Source organism: Bemisia tabaci, chromosome 3 (genome assembly GCF_918797505.1).
Source record: "Bemisia tabaci chromosome 3, PGI_BMITA_v3".
Taxonomy (NCBI): domain Eukaryota; kingdom Metazoa; phylum Arthropoda; class Insecta; order Hemiptera; family Aleyrodidae; genus Bemisia; species Bemisia tabaci.
In genome coordinates this window covers 13,830,936-13,854,475 of record NC_092795.1, presented here as the reverse complement: position 1 = coordinate 13,854,475, position 23,540 = coordinate 13,830,936, and the positions used below count along the sequence as shown (strand labels likewise).

Below are 23,540 nucleotides of genomic sequence, written 5' to 3'. Positions count from 1 at the left end.
ACTAAGTTGTTGTATTGAAGAACTGCGATGCCCGGATAATGCTTCAGCCTCCTCGGATATTTGTGTCGAGGGGTAGGGAGGCAAAACCTTTTTTTTTCCTTTCCTCAAAGGCAAAACTGTTTTTACGTCATTTAAATGTTTGTAAAACAATCGATTCTTGGTGAGGCAGCTTGTCGCACCTAAGATCGATATTTTTATGGATTTGAATGCACGGAAAACTGTTTGCCAACTCTCTAAATTCGCCAATGGGGTCTCTCGTTAAGCGTGACCTTGATGAAGTATTACATTCCATCAATATGGTATCGCCTTTCAGCAATCGTCTCAAACAGTTGGCAATGTGAGCATTATATTATCTGACCAAATGTTATTATTTTGGTTGGTGTCAAAGTCTGATTGGCAAGGGTCGATGTGCATCAATATTACTGTCAGAAAATATAATGGAGTATTTAAAAGCCCTGTTATGTCATTATATGTGTTGCAAAACATTTAAAATACTGCAACAAACGTAATTCAATGCGGAACGTAGTAGGTATGAACCGAGGGAGTTTTTGTAATTAGCACTGTTGTAAATTATCTCTTCGAAATGAAAAAGGACGATTGATTTATAGTACACCGGAAAAAAAAACACATTGGATCTAGAGTTCAGACTCTTAAAAACACCGACAAGAAAAAATACTCTTGATTCAATCAGATTTAAGCTTAAATCAAGAACCAAGCCTCTTCATTAGAGCGGATTTCTTTTTGATTTAAGCTTAAATCTGATGGAATCAAGAGTGTTTTTTCTTGTCAATGTTTTCAAAAGTCTGGACTCTAGATCCAATGTATCGAAAGAATTTTAATTCGCAAATTTATTGAGAATTTAACGATCTTTCATTTTGGTTGAAATACTGATTGTCAAAAGACTGATGAGGAACGATACATTTCAGATTTTTTTTACAAAGATCGCAATTTTTTAAGGTTTTTTTTTTACTTGGTGGCTGACTTTTAAGAAAAACGTGCTCTTATATGTCAAATTTGATTTCATACGCTTAATAATACAGAAAAAGCTACTTCAAAAGCTTCAGTCAATGATTTTGCAAGTGAGACCCCATTTTCGGCCTATACGGCACCTGAAATATAAGGATGGTCATATCATTATGTCACCTTGTCATAAGTCAATATAATCAATTATGTCAATCACCTTGTATAGCCCGTTATCACCGCGGAAATAATCAAAGAGGTAATGAGTGGGCAGTGCTAGGGTTAAAAAATCACGTTTATTCAGAAAAAGCAAGACCTGTAACAAGTTGTGTCTGATGCCTCAAATTAAAGGCGAATATAATCGAGAGTGGAAAAAATGCAGACTCCGACAATCAACAAATATTTTCCCCTGCTCTGTGTGATTCAAACTTGTGCTAAGAGCTTTACTGCTTCAGCTGTAACAACGGAACAATACAGCCTCAAAACATATTATGAGATTAAAAGGATCTGCAAAGAGCTCAATATCGTCCCAGATGTGATCGCTCAAGCTCCCAAGCATTTAATAGAGGTAAGCTGTTTTTGTCCAGTTTTTCGTTAGTTTTTGAGTATATTTTAGTTATTCTCCGTTCCCTTAGCTAACGTCAATTTCAATGCTCTGCTAACACAAACGTGCAAATTGATTAATTTACTGAGCAATTAGTATCATTATTTGTTGAGATTAATAGATTTTTTTGAAATAGTATCTCTATAGATAATATATGTAGAGCAATCGAAACTAAGGCAAAGCGGTAAACGAACCTTTACAGAGCAGGATCACTTGCGTACTCTCTTACCGTTTGTAACTAATACATTTTCAAAAAAAAGAGAAGAAGAAGAAAAAAAATTAAATTTTTTCAAATAATGGTGTTATTCCGCACACTTGAAGCTCTTCAGTTTTAACTGAGATGACACTGATTCCGGAGACCAGCAAAAAATGAATACATGATATTTTTTCATACAAATTGACAAAGTTAAGTTTAATCTTAAAAAAGTACAATTTAGTGGTACCTCTTGCTTTTCAGATTGCCTATAATAAGGTTGATTATGTAGATTTTGGTAACTATTTAACAGTAGATCAAATAAAAAGAGAACCAACGCTGGTAAGATGGCCACGTTCGCCTGAGCTGCTGTATACACTCATGCTGATAAGTGAGTTATTTTTATGTAAATATGAATGTATTTCAATACACTTAATAATTCACCCTTACATGCACATGATAATTACATGGGAGTGATACACTCTAAATTCCCAATCTGGCTCATCTGGCCACTCCCAGTATTAAATTGAGTCAAATTAAGTCTTACGAAACTTGAAGGAATACCCCTGTTGATACTGCGAAGTCAAAAAGTGACCCAAGGTCTTATGCAATGTTTCATAGATCGCCGTAAAGAGATTATATTGACTAGCTGTGCAACATAATATTGAACGTATTTAAACGAATTTTCTGCATCCTTGGCAAATTAAGAAGTTAAATTAGAGCAGTCAGAAAGTGTCTGGAACAAATTCTAAAAGTGGATAGTGGATAAGTGGCTTATGAATAGCGTTAAGCAAGAGCAAGTTCTGACAAATTTTTCTATAAACTTGCATTATTCTTTTCATGCTTAGTTTCAATTATTTCTGTCAACCATATAACAGGCCACTAAGAACTTCTGCATGATGTGCATCTCTACCAAAACGACAGCTTTTTTGTTTGTTTGTTCTTTACTTTATTTGATATTTTAGGTCCAGATTATCCTACGCGCGAAAACCCTATTTATAAAGAGTGGCAATATTGGCTTGTTACAAACAGTCTAGGTGGCGACTTAGAACTAGCAGAAACGATGACTGAATACTCTCCGCCAACTGAAATTCCGGGAAATGGTAGAAAATTTCAATTCTTTCACCTGCAGTCACGTAGTGACATATATTCAAATTTGAGCTCGAAACGTCTGATTACGTAAAACGACACTAAAAAAATGTAATGGCGCAGTGACAACCTTGCAATTGGGTTTCTTGGGCGTCGTGTTTATAGTTAGATAATTTTTCTCCACGGTTCGGATTTGTAATCGGGGTAGATGTTGAGGTTGATACCTAGATTGTAAAAATTAAACAGGCATTCAATATACAACATTTTTTAAAGATCCTCACAAATAAAATCAAGCTAACGAAGCCAAAAGAGGAAAAGAAACGCTTACATTAATCCGTTATATAAAATGAAAAATATTTTTAAAAAGCTCTAAAGTGGCATTTCAAGCGTGGCAGTTGGGCTCGCTTTTTTATTTTTTTTTTTTTTTCTATGTAGAATACCTAAAAAGTTTTATTTTTATATCAGAAATTATTTTTTCGAGGAACCAATTTTGAAAGGAGACGATCGTGTAAAATATATTGTTGTACAAGAATCTAGTATTTTTAAAACAGAGAAGAAGTTTCAAGATTTAGGAAGTATTGTAATCAAGCTGGTTCGCGCCCGTTGAACTCACTCCACTTAACTGAAACGTCCTCCGAAAATTGAGTACCAACCGCACGCATCAGCTTGAATGTGGTTGCAGCACGAAATGAAAAAAATTCCACGTCATAATCTAGCGCTATGTTTCTTCTCCCGAGACGACCGTCTCTGTCCATTGTAAGAATCGTCTCTTTGCTATTGAGCTTTTTCGTCTAATTAAAGGAGTCCCTTTGATTGAGATGAGCTTATAATCTGTTTTTGACGGCTTGTAGAAATTGAGTTTTGATATCATCAATATATGCCAGGAGATGCCATCTTTATATTATACAGCTACAAGCAAAATCTTGGAAGCACTATTACTGACGAACTGCCAGACCGATAAGGATGATCTTTACATGTATGTCGTCTGTAGTAGATGTAGATGTGCAAAAAAATTATGAAACCCCGAACTTTTAAAGCTCATGTCACTTAAGTCCAATGTTAATAGCGTGAGAGGTATGTCGTTTCCGCTAGGAGCGTCAAGGTGTGAGATTCTACCTGAGTGACTCGAATGTATAAAAATGGAAGAACATTTTTGCCTATACATATGCGTCTAGGGCCCGCGAAGCGGGCCTGAGGGCGCGAGGCGCCCTCCCGGGGGTTGGCCGCGTAGCGGTCAGGGGGCAGGGCCCCCTGGTAAAAAGATAATAAGTACGACAAAAATGAAGTCATCAACGTAACTTGCTTTATTCTTAAATTGGCACCGTCAATATGAAGGTTTGTTTATGTTTTTTTTTAGAACCTTGTCGCATGATCTTTTTAGCGTTCACGCAGCGAACAGAGCATATTGTAAATTTCACTGAGCCCCGTCACTCGAAAGAGTGAGTATAATTTTTCTTTTTGCCTATCAGCCATTTTATATTCTCCCAGAAGATAAGCGCACGCCATTCGCCGTAGGTATGATAAAGTTGGTATTATAAAATCAAGCCGCTGAAATGAGCGCATACCTCATTCTTGTTGAAACCTCATTCTTGTTGAAATATCAGGATTTAATTAGAGTTTTAGCCAAAACCAACGTCTCTGTCTTGTTTTCTCTTTAAATGAATTACAGAATAAGACACATGCTTTTTTAAATCATCGAGATGAAAACGTACAATATTTAGACGACTGGAATTTTAGAATTCTCCTTGAGTTATCTTACTTTTTCAACAATTTATATATTATACCAAACTACTTTTCAGGGTGATTTGTGAGGAACGGGCGAACTTTAAAGCTGCAAATTTTGCGTACAAATATAACTTTCCCGAATTGACAGCAATAAATTATTTTTTGATAAAACCTACGAATAGCACGTAAGTAAAAGAGAAGAGAGGATGCCAACTATTATTATAATCTTAAATTCGTTTCAAACATGTATTTTTCAAGAGAAATATGATAATCGGAGCTCTTTCCCCCGAAATTTTCGTTGCGCTAAGCAAACAATTTTCAAAAAAATAGACCCCACAAATCTAAAATTAAACACCTTAGCATTCAAAATTATTTAAGAAGAGTCTTCGATTCATGAAGAGCTTTTGAATTTTCTACAGTCCCTGTTTACCGTATGGATAGCCAAATATGAATAGAAGGGTGGACGAACAATTACGTAAGTTTGACTACAACCAAATGAAGCAACGACGTATTTATTAACTGGTTTCAGAATGTCTTTAACCGCGAATATTTGGGTCAAAATGTAATTTTATAATGTCTCTATACTGTGGCACTCCACTGTAAACTGAGTAAGTAGTGTAATCGTAAATGTAATCTTTCAATTTAAAAATGTTGAAAAAAAGTAAAAGCGTTTGAAAACTTATAGCAAAAGGGAATTGAGGATAAAAACGGCTCATATTAAAGCAGTCAAAGTATCAAATGACGTAATGCGCTAAAAATTGTCAATAGAGTATCCCATGCTGATGGATTTTTTTGGCTTGCACATGCACTAAGACAACCAAAGAGTAGAAAAACAGAAGAGGTAGTCCCTTGTGCTGACACTTTAAAGTGAACTTTTAGCACTGCAAACTCGTATAAAACATGACCGACTGGTTGGAACTTTATCTTAAAGGTCTGTTACAGTAATTATTAAGGCATGCGATTCCCATAACTATCTCAAAAAATTGAATCATCTCTAAAAAAAACTCATTTTTTTTTTTTTTAAAGGAAATCTACATTTTACTGAGAGACATTTGGTCGTAAAAAACCAAGCACGTTTTGTTAATCAGATCTAAATATTACATATATTTCAACTATCAGGTCTATTATGAAGATCTTAGTGTTTTAAATTGTTTTTCTTTTTTGCAGACCTGCGATATTTCTCTGATAATCAACGAAACCAATTTCCAGTCAACGCAAGAAACAGCAAAAGACAACATGCAAGAAATATGTTCTTTCTGCGGAAGCCTGTTCGTTGTATCTGAATCACATGGAATTTTTCCAAAAGAGTGGGCCCGGTGGCTTTGGTGCCGATTTTGTCATGACATCTGCCCTCAGGCCACCTTAAAAAAATACTTTGAATCTGCACACCAAGACCAGCCCTCTTGCTCGTTGAGCAGTTCTGTTGGATTGTTGCAACACCAGTCAGAGGAAATACTAAGTTAAAGGGCATCAAAGACATCATGCTGTCATAGTGTGCGCAAGCATCGATTTTTGTGTATAATTTGCGGTGATAAATTTTCGTCTCAAAAAAGTTAGGATGATCACAATTCGCACACATTTATGAGAGGAAATATTCAATTGGACGTATTTCTATCAAACGGAACTATGTGCATTAAGACATGAGCCCTAAGACCCATAAGAATACATGCATGACAGGACTCACGTCATAATGGACATAGTTCCGTTTGGTAGAAATACTACCAATTGCGGCAGATGCCACTGAAAACGAGAGCGGGGACAAAAAGTACAGCTTGGCATTTGTTCGCGAAGTTTTTATTTTGAGCATGCTTTTCATTTACATTAGGAGAAAAATCACATCTTCCGTAGAAAAGATAGTACATAGTACGCCAGGTGCTGAAAAGTCTGAGATGGTTATGTGTGAGATATGTAATACGAGTGATCGCCGTTAGACTAGGTGATAAATCATGCATATTTTTTTCGACTATTCTAGTCCTGTAGATTTGTTCTCTTCAATCTTAAAAGTTCAGTTTGGTCATCAAAATTTTGGAAAATAATTTTTGAATTTCTCAGACATAATGAATGTCACGCGTTATTTTAAAATTGAGAAGTTTCGGACCCTCTTTTCCTTGTCATCTATTTTTGGGAGTTTATTTTTTTATGAGAGTATTTATTGTAAATTTTTATATTCATTTTTTCCTTTTATTTTGCACTTATCACGTTCAGCAATATCATATACTCCTTTTTTTTCTCTTCCTAGAAAATGACAGAGTTTATGAACGGTTCCTGTCCTAATATGCGTCCCTAGAAAATATTCTCTCTCATAACAGGTTGAGCCCTACACTAGGGATGAAGTTACCGTTAACATTTCAATCAATTTGTATCAAACAGTTTTTTGTAATTTTATTGTCTCTGAAAAGTGAGAGTATGTTTATCCGACTGATTAAATGCAGTGATAGGTAAGGGTTGCTTTTGAAGCGGAAAATGTTTAGGACTTTGGAGCACTTGGACGCTCACTAATTTTCATTATTATTTCATCCGTGTTTGTTCATTAAGTAAGTAATATTGTTTTGAAAGTATGTGGAATACGTTTAATGCCCCATAGTTACTAAAAATCTTTCTTATTCTCTGGATTCATGGATTGTAGGGATTTATAACATGGTTTACACAGTCTGGAAATAACCGAAAAGTAAATCGATGAATTCTCACGAAGAACGTCGTATTAATAACAGAGCCGGATTTACCTGCTTGCCGCCCATGAGCCGTCTGTATTTTGCCACCCCCTTCTCATTCGTTTTAAAACATTAATGAAAACCACCAAGTGAACATATCGGCGGAGGAGGAGAGGGGTGCATAAGACGCGTTAAATCGTGATGGGCACATTTTTTGTGAAAGCCATGTCAACACTACTAGCAAAAGTTCACGGAACTTTGCGCGAAAGTTAAGTCTCGTAAACCTATCGCTGTATGGACAACGCCTTCCATTTATAAGAAATGAACGAAAAAATTATGAAAGAACAAACATAAATGTGGTTTAATAATCTTAACCTCCGCCGCTGCGCCGCGCTGACCTCACTATGTTTTGCGCAATGCGTGAAGTATTCCTACAGTCTTGTAGGCGCTATGCGTCTCATGCCGACCGCTGCGGACCGCACGGTAATTGACGCAATGCGTGAAGTATTCATGCAGTTTTGTAGGCGCTAATATGTGTTACGTGACGACCGCCGCGTCGAAGGCTTCTCCTTTTCATGTGAATAAGTCTTCGTTATCATTGCTCTCTGCGGCGCGCCGTTCCAGGCCTAATTGCGTGGTTGGTTTCTCTCTTAACTCGACTAATTAAAGGTGCTGTTTCTTGTATCACCGAAGGACGACAAAATTAGAAATTACCATACCTTTACTCTCAGGAAATGAGATACTTTATTGCCTGTTCTAGTTCGTAATTTTTTTTCTGAATCAGATTTTTTTTGATACCTACATCTGAAAAAATTTCAAAATTTGCCGCCCCCTTTTGCCGCCATGGGCCGCGACCCATGTGGCCACCCCCTAAATCCGGTCCTGATTATTAACAGGCAAGTTCTATTCCTCTAGTTTAATACCTTCAAGAAGAGCAGGATTAGGTTTCCCTATTTTTCCTGTAAAATTGACGTTGGACAAAAAAACGTTGAAAAAAAAGTAAACGCGTTTGAAAACTTATTACAAAAGCGTGTTGAGGATATAAACGGCGCGTACTAAAGTAGTAAAACTACCGAATGACATTACGCTAAAAATTGTTAACAGCAGAGTATACAGGTGGATGTTTTTGACTTGCACGTACACTTGCTCTAATTGATGTGTATCTAATCATAAGCAATCAAATGATGATTGTAAATCTGATGTTTAGTCATTCAGTCACATAAAATCTGGTAACTCCCCATCATCATTCCCCTTCCACCGACATGTTGCCCAGTTTATGCATTGCAATATGCCAGAACGGGAAAATTTTTTTATAAATCTCGACTTCATTTTAAGGGCTCTCGAAATTGAATGTACAGACAGATGTTCCTTACGTGCTCTGGTAAGTTTGCAGCACAAATAATCATTTTCCTACAGTGTTTCCTGTATCACTCATTGAGCTCATTTGCTATAACCTACAAAGACATCAAAGCTGAACTAGGAAGAGCGAATGTGGTTCCTGACGTAATTGACAAAGCGCCAAAAAACGACATCGAGGTAATCGAACATTGTTGATATTCATAGACTAAGGCTTGTTACTTGTGCCACAATAAACCAACTTTAAATCTTTATTTATCAAGACGAATACATATCGTATTTTGTGAGTTTTTTCGAGAGTGATTATGTTAAGTATTGAGGTGCTTTGCCCCAGGATTTCTCACAAATACGTTGTTACAATTCTTTTCGATTTGGTGGCTCCAGTTAGTCTTGGAGTTGCATGGTCTTTGTTCAGGAGGCAATCATTTTTCCCGCACATTTGCAGATTCTAATTTAGATCGAATTAATCGGAGGGGAACTAACACAAGTACATACTAGTAAAAATCTTGCGACTTAATCTTTATCTCAAAAATACCCACAAGCTCAAATTCTTTCGGATTTTTCGACCAAGGGTTGTCAGTTTTAAAGGAAAATCTTACCAATGAAGATGCATTAAATTTTTTTAAAAGCACAAAAAAGCGTTGCACAGTTTGTAAATAATTGAAATCGTGTCGCATCCCTTTTGCCATGTGCGATCCAATTATTCCTCAGAAAGCTGTAAATTCGTATTATAACGAGATGATACTATAATGCGTCAAACTAGTTGCACTGAAAAAAATGTTAAAAATTAATATTTTTGACATTTTTTGAGGTGTAAATAATTTGTCAATTGGTGGTGGCATTTTTTTTAGTAGAGGAATAATGTAACCTTATCATATAATTAAAAAATCCAAGTATTTTTGAATTCAAAAAAATACTAACTTAAAAACCCCAGTTATTCAAAGGAAAAAAAATGTTCTTAAAATCAAAAATAATATCGTTTTAATTTTAGAAAATATTCTCTTTTGGTCAGTTATTACATAGGCACTTTATTGATAAGTATAATCAATGATAAAAATCTTACGACCGTATGTGTATAAATAAAGAACAAAATTAACGAGGGTTTGTAAAGCTTCATAAATTGGCCATCATTTTTGAGATATTCACTGATTTCCTTCCGCATGACTTCTATTTATTTTAATGGTGATTAATTATATCGCAAAATTGGAGTAAAATTAATGCTGTCCGTTTCCCCCGACGATTTTACGTTCTGATTTTTTCAGATACGCATCAATGGAACGTCAATTGATCTTGGTACTAGACTCGATTTAAACTCTCTCATAAAGCCTCCAGAAGTCTTAGAATGGGAAGTTCAGAGACATGGAATGTACACACTCATAGTCACAGGTAACTTTACAGTGCAACGTTAGAACAATTGTGACGAAATTAAATGATTTCCCTCTAGAATTCTTTTGAGTTGTTGGTAAAGAAATCAGCAACCGATTGAAATATGAAGAGGAACCTTCTCTCTCGAAGTTCTGATCAGTATTTGATGCTGATTTCCATTATTGCATGTGCTTCTGCATAAAATGCTGCTGAGGTAATGAAGTATAAAACAATACAAAAATGTAGTAGTAGTAAAATAATTTTATTTTAAAGCGGTGCTTTAGCATCAAGGCATTTAGAAAGAGAGGAAAACGAGGAAATTGAGTAGGATGAAGAATAAGTGCCTACGTTAGACAAGTCGTAACTGTGGCTTATTTTTCAGGACCAGATGTACCCTCATGGGACGAACCATTTGAACGTGAATACATGCATTGGCAGATCGTAAATATCCCTGGAAAAAATTATACCCAAGGTGAAACACTCGTCACATACGTAGGGTCGCAGTTTTGTTGCAATCCAGGTACGTTATCCTGTTTAACTAAATAAGAATTGGATCCGCAATTCTGGAATTTGGGATGCAGGAATATGGAAATTGGGCATGCTACTGAATGTATGTAATGTATTTATGCTTGTACGGTAAAAACTTATAAATTAGCCGAAATCCCACATGACGTCACGTCCCAAATAGATCTTTTATTTAGGTATAACGCGTTACATGACGTCATCCACTGCATGCCAAAAGAATGTGTCCCATTGGGGGCCTTATTTTCTTGTCCCAACTTTTGCCGAAAATTAAAATAGCTTTAATTATGGTCATGTATGCCCATGTCAACTTTTCAGCATGTTCCCTAGCTGTGAGGGTGCGTCTTCGATTGATATGTTTTGTTCGAAAAGTTTTTATTTCGAAATTGCTTCTCATTTACATAAGGAAAAAATCACTTCTTCCGTAGAAAAGGTAGTAGCACGTCACATGCTCAAAAGTCTCAATCGAGTTTCGGGTATGTGTGAGATATGTAATGCGAGTAATCGCCGTTATAGGTTAGGTACAAATCATGCATACTTTTTCCAACTATTCTAGCCTTGTGGATTTGTTCTCTTCAATTATCTTGAATGTGCAGCTAAGTAATTTTGGTCGTTAAGAATTTGAGACTGTAAATAATGCAAGTTGTGCTAAAATTCAAAGGTTTCAAGTCCCTCCATTTTTGTCTCATATCTATCATATATGAAAAATAAGAGCACTTTCATCCGACTGATTCAATTCAGTGCGATTGGTAAAGGTTGTTTGAAAAACGAAAAATTTTATATTCTTTGGACCACTTGAAAGGTTCCATTAGATGGTTTTTATAATGATATTATCAATGTTTAATCATTGAGTAAACAATATTGTTATGAAAGTATGTGCCATACATTGAAATGCCTGCCACATAGTTATTGAAGATATTTTCTAATTTTCTGGATTGGCGTATTTTAGGGACTCATAGAATGGTTTACACGGTCTGGAAGCAACCACAAAGTAAACCAATGAATTTTTCAGAAGAACGTCATATTGACGAAAGGCAAGTTCTATTCCTCTCGTTTAATACCTTCAGGAAGAGCGGTAAAAAGTTTCCCTATTTTTTTTTTGCAAAAATGGTGCAATTTTACATACCTACATTCAGGCGCTTTCACAGCGTGGCCTCGCGCTCTGCGACGCCTAATCGCCATTGTCCCCCATCCTCCCAGAGAGCAACAGGCAATTGGCACCTTCTGATCTCCTCCTACACCCCTTGTCGCCAACCTTTCAAAGGAGGTCCACGCCGTCGCCTCCCGGGAGGAACCCAATCGAAAACCTGCTTACTTTAAATTTTAAATGCCATTTTAAATCGGATAAAAAAGATTAGTTGGCTATACTTCTATGGAGCATCAGAGAGATTCGATAATTTTTAAATTGAGAAGTACGCAGCGAAAAACTCGAAATAAGCAAATTTAAGTTACCTTCTGTACATATATGAGAACGAAAATTAAAATGTTCTCTCAAAATTATTAATATTAATAATTTGTATGCTGCACCACGCATTAAAGTTTAGTCAAAAACGTTTTTTTTTTAAAGCGTTATTGTAAACAACCTTAATTTTTATGAGATAATCTTATGGAAATTCTCCTATACAGAATTGTGACTCACTTTATTTTTACTTCCAGGACTCACTATTTACGGCGTGCATGTTTCAACACCCGAAAATTTGCCAAAAAATATAATATGACTCTTTGGGCTGCAAATTTTCTCATCGCAGAGTGCTACATCGAATGAAGTATGCCGAGGAATTCTCAGCGTAACAAGCCGTTAGAAATGTCAACCCTTTTTGAGGAACATGGAAGAAAAAAAAATAATAAATGTACCAAATTTCAGCTGTTCCATGTTGTTTAGACAATTATTTTTTTATTAATACTACCTTATTAGGGGAGAAGGCAATATGCATAACGCACGATGATCGATCCACTCATTTGTGATTACTTCAGCCGTCACAACCGTGCGACACGAACCAGGTGCTTCGATGCAACTATTACTGATCTCTGGGTGTCCATATTGCATATGTAAAAACATGAAGGCGTTTTCCTTGTGCTCAGAGCAGCGCGGGCACGCGGTTCGTCCCTTAAAGTTACTGTACAGATATTGTTGACAAACGACCACATCAGTACTTCTTCGCACACCGATAATGAGTCCAAAAAGACGGAGTTTGGATTTCATGTCCAAAAGAGACGGGACGGCTGTTGGACATCGAGGAGACTTGCGCCCGAAGAGCGATCGCAATTTTTGAGGATTTTACGGTTATGATAAAGACGATCGAAAGTAATACCACTAGCTATATGGCCACAAAAAAAAAAGTTGTGCTGATAGCTTGTCACTGTTGCGTGTTGCCCCAAATATACTGAAAAAGCAAATTACTGTTATTGCTTATCACATTGTTTAAGGATGAAAAACTAGCAAATCTCGATAGCATCTTCACTTCGCCCTTGTACATTCTCTTTCTCTACAGTAACAGGTTCAACATCAAGAAATACACTCTGATGATAATTAATATTTTACTCGGGAACAAGAATCTTGCGTAATTTTCAAAGAATAATTTGTTGGTTCTTTTCTGTTCTTTTCTGTTTTTTTTTTTTTTTTTTTTTTTTTTTTTTTTCTTTCTTATATAAAATGCCTCTTTTGATCGAAAAAATCTTGTTTTGCTACTTAGAGGTTGTAAGTTTTGTTAAATTACTTTGAATGCATTTATATTTCAACATTTGTAGAATATTCGAGGCAGTTTTTCTCATCAACGAAAAGTATGTCTGAGCTACTTTGTGCTTTTTTTGTGCAACTGGTGAGAATTAAATCAGACCATCGGTAGGAGATTGAAGCAAGAGTGTTTGAGACCATTTAGATATCCAACAATCACAAATGAAATGATTCGCTTATTTTACAATCAAACATAATACGCGTTAATTAATAGTGCAAAAAAATACTTATGCGAAGCAGTGAAGAAATTCTTTGAAATACGCATAGTAAGGGTGAAATACTTTCTAGGAAAAAGATTTATGAAATAAGTAACAAGAAATAAAACAAAGTCAATGAAACAACTTTGAAAGTTGCAAAACTTAAATTGAATGTCATTGGGTTCTCCCTGCTAGACTTGGTGCGTTCGATATATGGGCGAAATGAGGAAAACATTATTTCGCATTCTACATCAGCCCTCCTCAGAACTTTTCAGACATTTTGCGAAATAATTGAGTGGCATTTCTGTCATCCTCGAAATTGTATTGCTATATAACACATTTTACATACATAGTGCTCAAAATTGCTTCCGAGGCGTCTCATTTTCCAATTTTCTTCCGAGGCCCCTTAACGCCTCTTCGGAGCTATAGGAATGACCTCCCCCCGCCCATCCCCCCAGAAATGGTAACGGAGAGTCTTTCCACCTTCTGAATGAAGTGTTTCTCTGCCTTCAACCACCAAAAATCGCTCGATCCACTCAAGAGTCAAACTAGTTTTAATTTTAAATAAACAAAGTAATTTTCCGCCATTGCCGATACCATCTCAAGAATGAAGTATTCGAACACTCAAGTATTACTACAGACCACTCAACAACTCACAGATTATTATTTACCTTAAAGTAACGACTAAATAGATGGCTCACGGCGGCCTAAGCCAACGGCCTCTTCAAATCCGTAGGCATAGGTACTCGAAATTCTGAAACTTATTTGGCAACAGTCAACCCGGTTTGAGAAACACGGTTCTCTCCCCGATCCAGTCCCCTGCCTTCCTAGTTATCGTCAACCAGCCGGGTTTTCTCGCGTCTCTTTGCAACATGTTTGAAGTAGTACGGTTTTTTGTCATGTGTACAACGGCCACCGGTTTTGTAGTCGATCGGACTCTTGAACCGATGGCCTCCGGTCGCGATGTCGTGGAAACGGTGATTTATCGGATCCAGCGAAGTCGTGTGTTTCCCGACGACAGGGACTTCCTCCGCCGCGTGGCCTACACCGAGAGCAAGTTCGGCGAGGAACCCGCGACCTATCGTGAGGGCTACAATGGGGGCATCTGGCAGTTCGACCGGTTCAAGACGACCCAACTCGACGCTCACAATAACGCCACCAGCCCGCAGCTTAGACGCATTCATATGGCCATCGATGATACGTTCGGCATCAACTGGATGCAGGTTGGTGGACAGTACTACCGTGCGAAGGAAAAACGCCGTAGAAACATTCGAGAGTTGCCAAATTCCTCGGATAAAAAGTTTATTTTTGAGCAAATTTATGAATATTTTGCCTTGAAATTTTCAGGAAATTTAGGTAAAATTGCGAGCAAAATTATCTGAAAAATTGGAAGAAAAATATTTATAAAGGTTCCCAAAAATTCGTGATTTACCAAAGGAAAGTTGGCAACGCCTGAAGGTTCATACGGCGTTTTTCCTTAGCACGGCAGAATATTGCAACTGGTAATTGACGTTGTATGTGCAAAATGCCTACTGTGTCGTGCTGAGGAAAAACGCCGTATGAACATTCGAGAGTTGCCAAATTTCCTCCGATAAAAAGTTTATTTTTGAACAAATTTATGAATATTTTGCCTTGAAATTTTCAGAAAATTTAGGTAAAATTGCGAGCAAAATCATCTGAAAAATTGGAAGAAAAATATTTATAAAGGTTCCCAAAAATTCGTGATTTACCAAAGGAAATTTGGCAACGCCTGAAGGTTCATACGGCGTTTTTTCCTTAGCACGGCAGAATATTGCAACTGGTAATTGACGTTGTATGTGCAAAATGCCTACTATGTCGTGCTGAGGAAAAACGCCGTATGAACATTCGGGAGTTGCCAAATTTCCTCCGATAAAAAGTTTATTTTTGAACAAATTTATGAATATTTTGCCTTGAAATTTTCAGAAAATTTAGGTAAAATTGCGAGCAAAATCATCTGAAAAATTGGAAGAAAAATATTTATAAAGGTTCCCAAAAATTCGTGATTTACCAAAGGAAATTTGGCAACGCCTGAAGGTTCATACGGCGTTTTTTCCTTAGCACGGCAGAATATTGCAACTGGTAATTGACGTAGTATGTGCAGAATGCCTACTGTGTCGTGCTGAGGAAAAACGCCGTATGAGCATTCGGGTGTTGCCAAATTTCCTTCGATAAAATTTCATAATTGAGGAAAGTTTCCCATGTTTTTCCTTGGAACTCAAGCTGAATGCGAATAAAATCTACTATCAAATTGGAAGGCAATCAGGTATTTATGAACTTACCAAGAAATTTGTGTTTTGGCATAGAAAATTTGGCACCGCCTGAGGGCTCTTACGGGGTTTTTTCCTCGCACTGGAAAAAAAAGAATCTTACATTTGCCGCCAAAAAGTATTTCTTCTTAAGTCAAGAATTTTTCTGGTTAATAATAGCTACTTTCTTGCTTAACCCAAGCATTATTTTTCTTGTATCAAGTTACAGTCAGCTTAAAGCAAGAAAAAAAAAATTCTTGGCGGCAAATTCAAGAATCATCATGCTTGATCCAAGCAACTTTTTTTTCAGTGCAGCGTGGCAGTACTATAGAGGAGAGAGGACGTTCAAAGGGTTTAGTTATGCGCTGGTCACAGAATCGTGTTTTGATGCTTGCCTCTTGTAGATCAGCTAGAAATAATAATACCTGTCTAAAAGACACTTTTCTGCGTTCAATATTAATCGAGATATTGTGCTTTGAAAAGTTCGGTGTATGACGTCATCCACCGCTATAGTGACACCTTTTGGTTTCTTTCACCTTCCTTTAATGCATATTTTAAATTTAGTAACCAGTATACAAACGTGTGTTTTACTGATTGATTGAGGCAAGGTAGAAGAAATCAAGGGTGTCACTATTGTGGTGGTTGACGTCATTGACCGAATACGGACATTTCAATAATTTTGAGGTTTATATAAGCCAATAAACCATCAGAAGAAGAAGAAGAATTTTGAGGTTGCCGGCCAGGTTGGCCTAGTGGTCAGCGCGTCTGACTCTAAGCCAATAGGTCCCGGGTTCGAATCCCGGTGGTGGCGACAAATTTTCATGGAACTGACGAGTGGATCTGCAGAAACAGATTCCACTCGGCCTTAATCCCTGAAAATTTGGAAGCCTGGAGCATGGATGTGCTTAAATCCCATGATGTCTAAGGACAATAAATACTGTCTATCGATGGCTGTAGGTTCCAACGGAATATAAGCCACCAAACCAGCAAAAAAAAAAAAAAAAAAAATTTTGAGGTTAGGTGATGGGGCTCTCAGGGCCCAAAAGAGCAGCCAATCATTGAATTCAAATTATCTAGAATGATTTATTATTACAATTGTTACGATCCGTCGTTGGTAAAGCACGTATTTGAATTAGCTTTTGTATAAATTTACTCATTTTTTCGGAAGAATGCTCATATATATGGACATTCTGACCATATTGGTTTGATATTGGAATCTGAAGATTGGCAATGACAGTTTCCGTTTTCAAAGGTTGGGTGTTATTTCGGACCCCAAAAAGCTCCATATTTTGGCAGTGCGTACTCTCCCTATGGGTAATCTAATCAAAACACGATTCCTTAATCAACGCAACTGACTTGTCGTTATGTTACGCATTTCCAGGAAGAAATAGTCCAAATGTTTGTCGCAAAATGGGAAAGGGGGCTAAAACGTAGTGCTGGCAAGGGCAGCACGTATGCACGTCACATAACAATCCATATATTACGAACAATTTGGTAGTTGACCATTGACCATCTTAACAAAAAAAATTGATGTCAGATTTTCTTAATTTCCTTATTTAATGTTTGTTTAAATAAAGGGGACGCACCTATGCAGTAAGGAACTAATAGTTCTATACCTCATCCATAAAAACACCAATTTGCATAGGAAACCAATGGCACACTGTTGTATCTAAAATTTGTTAAAAATAGTAGTTTTCCAATCGCAAAATGTATCCGGCTCCAGGAGCCGTAATGAAGATGTTGCATGTGTGAGGAATTTGCGATTTGACTGTTGATATTATGTAAAAGTTCGCGAGAAACACGATGGTGCCACTGGTTTTCTCTGAAATCAACTCCCAAGCTCAAAAAAAGCTCTCAAGGTGAAGCCAAGATGGAGGGGATATCCCACCCTACCCTGAGAGTCCACCTCTACACCAAGACAAACTCTCCATGCAAAGATAGGGAGCAAATACATTCACAGGGCTGCCACTTTATTTAGGGATTCCAAAGCTGAAAACACGGCAACCCTGCTAATGTATTTGCTACCTATCTTTGCATGGAGAGTTTGTCTTGGTGTAGAAGTGGACTTTCAGGGTAGGGTGGGATATCCCCTCCATTTTGGCCTCAACTTGAGATCTTTTCTTGAGCTTGGGAGTTGATTTCAGAGAAAACCTGTGGCACCATCGTGTTTCTCACGAACTTTTACATATGAATCAATGGTCAAATCGAAAATTCCTCACACATGCAACATTTCCAGTATGGGCTTGTAGCACTACCGTGTGTTGAGGGTCAGGAGACCGTAAGTTTCGCATTCAGGAGCCAGAGCATCGGACTCTGAGCCGGGAGCACTTCTTGCTACGGGTTTGGAGGCCGTTGCTCTGGCTCCTGCATGGGGACTTACGGTCTCCCCACCCGCATCGCACGGTAGTGCTGTATAGCCCGTATTTACGGCTCCCGGAGCCAGAGTTTTTTTTTAAAGTGTAGTCGAAATGGTCTAATTAATTATATATCGTCACAGGTAAATGAGGAAGACATGCTGAAACCACTCTACTCTGGACTCGCCGCGAGCATTTACATCGAGTTAATAAGGCTATCCGGAGGTCGCGCAATCCCTGAAGTCATCCAAGGTCAAGATATATTCTGGAAAGACCATTACAACACGAACGGAGGCAAGCACGGCGATTTCGAGAAGCGGGCACCACGAGCTCCTCGAAAAAGACATGTGTGCAGCCGGCGGGAAGATAGACGTCATGCTGGTCGTCGACGGAAGCGCGAGTATAGGCCAGCCCGCTTTTCAGACAGCCCTCGATTCCTTGGCACGCTTGGTGGGCATCTTCGACCTTCAGGAAGCCAACGTCGGCATGGTCACCTACTCGACCACGGTGACCGGTCTGATTCCGCTGGTGAACAATTTCACCACGGCCAGACTCCAGGAGGCTATTCAAAAGACACCTTATCCGAATCAAAGCACGAATACTTACATCGGTATGATGGGAGCTATCGAGGAATTTAGAAATTTATCAGAAACTCGGGCAGAGAGAGGTGTCCCAAGACTGTTGGTCGTCTTGACCGACGGATGTCACATTCAAGGACCCGATCCAGGCATCGCAGCGCTGGAAGCTGCCAAAGAAGGTACCATAACGAAAGAGAACAGTTTCATTTTCATTATTCTCAGTGTAGTAATCGTAGTTGAGGGAGTTATAGGGAGTGCGTTAATGAACCAAAATTTACTATTTGGTACCGAGCTTTGTCTCCTAACGATATCAGGATTTCAATTTCCACTCACATGCAATTACAGAAGCGGATCCAGCAATTTGGCAACAGTGGATTTCCTTCATTCAAACCTATGTTAAATAGTCGATTCTTATACGAGCACCTGGTCCCTTTAAAAATCGATACATTTTCATAGGTTTAAACGGAGAAAGACAATGTTGCCAAATTGCTGGATCCGCCAATGTCACAAAGAATTGTAACTATGAGAATGTTCCAAGATCAAGAGAAGCTGCGTTTTGGCTCCCTTAAAATTGTCAGGTCGCGTCCCCTTAAAAGGGGAGGGGCAGTGAAACCCAACTGTTTTTTCCAATTAGAAATACCTCCTTTGTGATGCCTCGTCCGAGAGCGCGAAAAAGAATTCTTTTCGTGGAACCCCGAAGTCATCATCAGAAACCGTTTCAGATGGTGGCCAGTTACAAATAGCTCAAACCGGCCCAAAATTAGTTTCACTACGCAATAAGAACCCTGCGATCTAATTAACATTTAACCCATTTCCTTTCCACTGTAACGCACTAGTGATGCAGACTCAGTTCTCTCGTCCCCCATAGCGCTACGTATTTTTTGAACGGCGGCCCTCAATGGAGATGTTGCATGTGTGAGGGATTTGCGATTTGACTGTTGATTCTTAAGTAAAAATTTGCGAGAAACACGATGGTGCCACTGGTTTTCTCTGAAATCAACTTTCAAGCTCAAAAAAAGCTCTCAAAGTGAGGTCAAAATGGAAGGGATATCCCACCCCACCCTGAGAGTCCACCTCTACACCAAGACAAACTCTCCATGCAAAGACAGGGTACAAATACATTGACAGGGCTGCCACCTTATTTAGGGACTTCAAAACTGAAATTACGGCAACCCTGTCGATGTATTTGCTCCCTATCTTTGCATGGAGAGTTTGTCTCGATGTAGAGGTGGACTCTCAGGGTAGGGTGGGATATCCTCTCCATTTTGGCCTCACTTTGAGAGCTTTTTTTGAGCTTGGGAGTTGATTTCAGAGAAAACCAGTGGCACCATCGTGTTTCTCGCGAACTTTTTCATAAGAATCAACGGTCAAATCGCAAATCCCTCACACATGCAACATCTCCATTATTATATTCAATTTATTTGAAGAATTCTTTATTTGTTTGTCCTCAGGTATCACAACATGTGCTTTCGGAATCGGCGATGATATTGACGACGCGGAGCTCCTCAGAATTGCGAATAATAAATCCGATTACAAGTTCTGGACAGACTCGTATTACTCGCTGCAACAGCAGATAGTTCTCATCGCTCGGCGGGTCAAGACCATTCCGCAGATGCTCAAGATGGGATTTGAAACGAGCGACACGCTCAAGGAGGCTGATGAGAAGAGGTTCTATAGATTGAAGGTATCAAAAAGGGGTACAACGATCAGATTGCTCGACGTAAGAGGTGAATCGAGTGGCTATTGGACTTACGCCGACGAGCGACCGTCCAGCGCACTCTATGATGGGGTTATATACGAAGGGGATACGTTCATTCCGCCGCCGCAACCTGTTCCCGGAGATCGAGAAGACACTATAAGCAGCTCCTCGATGAGTGATTTGAAAATTGCAATAGAGAGCATTGAGCCGGATAGCTGCCTGAGTATGTGGAGCCTTGAAGGAGACGCCACCGGATCCACGGCCGTCAATCGTGACTTTGCGTGTTTTGGGCATGTTGTTGTCTATATTTTCGCTGCTGTTCTTTTGAAATAGGTGCTCCTTGCAACAAGGAGACGTCTCGGTTATGATATCCAGCACTGGAAAAAAACACATTGGATCTAGAGTCCAGACTCTTGAAAACATTGACAAGAAAAAATACTCTTGATTCAATCGGATTTTTACTTGAATCAAAACGAAATCCGCTTAAATTAAGAGGCTTGATTCTTGATTTAAGCTAGATTCTGATTGAATCAAGAGTACTTTTTCTTGTTTATGTTTTTAAGAGTCTGGACTCTAGATCCAATGTGTTTTTGTTTTTTCCAGTGAGGGATAAAAAATGATTCATCTAAAAATATTGGGTGGAGCGGATATACTATACAATTGATTAATACATTCGAACGCGTTTTTGCTGGAATAAATTATCTCCCAAAAATTCGAAAATTTTGAAATTAAAAAATTACAGTAAACCACGTACAGCCCAGAGAATCAGTATTATTGTGCACAATGTGCTTCAGAGATGAGTTGGTTCTAAATCAATTTTCTGAACTTACAAATCCTCTGGTTGTTGATTTTTTTGCGTTACATCAAACCCACTATACTTACTTGTCTCGGAAAATATTAAGAGAAGTGATTAGGTTATTATTTATCTAATGCATTTGCACATGTAGGTTTTGCTATAATTGCTTCTCCCTCGGAATTCTTTTCCCTACTCTTTTTTTGTCGGGTTTTTTTTTTTTTTTTTTTTTTTTTTTTTTTTTTTATTTTAATATATATATATCATCGAAAAAAAGCTAAGCTAAGGATTTTGTTGCTTTCAACTCAGTCGTGATCCTGAGCTATGATCAAATTTCGCGCCATCACCTACCTTCCAGCGGAAAATTGTGTTTGAGGATTAGAAGTTGAACGTACAGTAAAGTCGAGAAATTTGACAGGAGGGTCCATTATTAATCGAAAATTCCGACTTCATGGCGCAGCCCCCTACGTCGACGCTCGTTGTGTTCTGGACGGGAAAAACGAGCACGTGATGTCTCCTGTTCGGAGGACTGGTTAATGAGGATAAAATCACTATCACATTAGGTATATGTGAACTCTTCAATTCCCCAATTTTTTATTTTCTTTTCCTATGGTTCATTTATCCATCAGGTCAAATCTCGTGATTTTTACGGATATTTACAGAAAATAATCTCCTTGCAATTTCGTTTTCTAAGTGTTTAAATAACCTGGATTTTCCAATAATACGTGATGAAATTGTACATTTTTCAAGTATGCCATGTATATTTTCGTTTTTCGTGATTTTCCGTTCCGGAGATATTTTGCGTTGATTTCCATGATTTTGACAGCTGCTAAACCAGTAGAAAATTGAGCTTTCTTTAAACTTTGAAATATGAAGTAAGAATAAGCGCACTATGAAGGTTAGACCGCGGCGTGGACCCTTAATTTATACGTGTCGCGTCACATCTTAGATATCGAGCATTCAAGTGCCTAATTATTTCAAGTGACCGCCGAACCACTTGAAGATTATCATTTAGGTACATTAGACCGTTCTATATGAATAGTTCGCGGTGAGAGGTAACCCAGCAGGTAGGAGGGCCACTTCATTCACGTTAAAATAAATATCCGATTCTCACCAAATTATCAGACAACAGTCTACCGACCTTGAAGTGCACCCCCCCCCCCCCTAAATAAAAATTTGGGACTTTACTTAACTACTACTCCTACTTCATAAATTTCCTATTATGCGTGCGAGTCAAGATAACGTGTACTTCAAATCGTTCTTGAACTTCTAGTGAATTCATCCATCGTGATGGAGAGCCCCACTGCCCCCCCCCCCCTCTCCACTCTTGTGACACATTTTTTTTAAGCGTTCGATACATTTAGAAAAATTTCCAGCTAACAATTCTTGACGAGTATTTTTGTTGATTCAACCAGAAATCTCTCAAAATTGACGAGACGTCTCTTTGGAATAAAATAAATGCTTATCGTTTGAAACACGAAGATTTCCTGCGATAAATCAACGAGAATTCTTGTCCGGTGATTATTAACTGGAATATTTATCGATCCAACAGAAAGTTTGTCTCTTTGTATAGTTCTCCGAGTCACGCATGGAGTCGTGTATTTCACTCCTGTTTGGATTCGTTCATCTTGGCCCTTGATCGTGTGAACTATTCTTTCTTTCAGTTATACTACCCTAAAAAGCATTGGCTGTTATAAAAAAAAAAAAAAAAAACTAAACAACTTGTAAATTTCAAAGCGGAGGATTTTTTTAAAGAAACCGTTCAAATATCCTGGTTAGAAACCCTCGCAGTTGCTCTTTACGTAAAAATGTAAATTTTCATTTTAGCAAATTGTAACATAAATTTTCAAAATATCTTTCGTACAGAAAATTGAAGTTTTTATGCTGCATATTTTGCAATTTACTTTGTGTTTAGCATCAATATGTGTAATTTTTAGAATTTAAAAAGATTTTAATATCCGTTTTTTCCGTACATCTTTTCTAACACAAATTTCACGTGAATCTAAATTTGAAAAGAACAAATATGATTTCCTGTATTATACATTTTAATAATTTTAGTATACGTTTTTTGAAGTCTGGATTCGACAATCAATGCTAGAAAGGCTTTCTCATTCCAAGTAAAAAGCCCATTTATAACAATTGGAGCCGGGTCCTTACGGGTGAGAACTGGCTCCATAGGATCCGCCGAAGTCGTGTGTTCCTTGATGATGAGGGACTTCATTCATCCTGTGGCCTATTACCCAGAGCATGTTCGGCAAGAATTCGGGGACCGACCGCGCTGGCTACCACGGAGGCGTTTGGCAGACAAATCGGTTCAATTACACCCACACTGACGGCCCCTATCAAGGCAGCAGTCCAAAGCTTAGGAGCATCCACGAGCCGATCAAGAAGAGCATGGATATCGATTGGATGCAGGTAAAGTTACTAGACAATTGACCAAAACTGAATAGGTC

The 23,540-nt window shown here is 38.1% G+C and overlaps 2 protein-coding genes across 7 annotated transcripts; both read left to right on the top strand.

Moving 5' to 3' along the window:
* The first annotated feature begins 1,098 nt into the window (after window positions 1-1,098).
* On the top strand, window positions 1,099-5,847 carry LOC109042934 (protein D3). Of its 2 annotated transcripts, XM_019059916.2 has the most exons (6): window positions 1,106-1,528; window positions 2,022-2,148; window positions 2,723-2,860; window positions 4,204-4,285; window positions 4,646-4,756; window positions 5,739-5,847. In XM_019059916.2, the coding sequence occupies exons 1-6, from the start codon at window positions 1,337-1,339 to the stop codon at window positions 5,755-5,757; spliced, it is 669 nt and encodes a 222-aa protein (XP_018915461.1). In that variant the 5' UTR covers window positions 1,106-1,336; the 3' UTR covers window positions 5,758-5,847. The 2 variants fall into 2 exon arrangements, with proteins under 2 accessions (XP_018915462.1, XP_018915461.1); XM_019059917.2 differs by lacking the exon at window positions 4,646-4,756 and having other exon boundaries at window positions 1,099-1,528.
* Window positions 5,848-5,852: 5 nt separating this feature from the next.
* Window positions 5,853-21,311, top strand: LOC109042913 (cartilage matrix protein). 5 transcript variants are annotated; one of them, XM_072297842.1, is made up of 6 exons: window positions 5,853-8,603; window positions 9,841-9,964; window positions 10,326-10,463; window positions 12,122-14,619; window positions 18,161-18,774; window positions 20,047-21,311. In XM_072297842.1, the coding sequence occupies exons 5-6, from the start codon at window positions 18,363-18,365 to the stop codon at window positions 20,625-20,627; spliced, it is 993 nt and encodes a 330-aa protein (XP_072153943.1). In that variant the 5' UTR covers window positions 5,853-8,603; window positions 9,841-9,964; window positions 10,326-10,463; window positions 12,122-14,619; window positions 18,161-18,362; the 3' UTR covers window positions 20,628-21,311. The 5 variants fall into 5 exon arrangements, with proteins under 5 accessions (XP_072153943.1, XP_072153942.1, XP_072153944.1 ...); XM_072297841.1 differs by having other exon boundaries at window positions 5,853-8,758; XM_072297843.1 differs by lacking the exon at window positions 5,853-8,603 and adding an exon at window positions 8,748-8,885.
* Window positions 21,312-23,540: the final 2,229 nt, after the last annotated feature.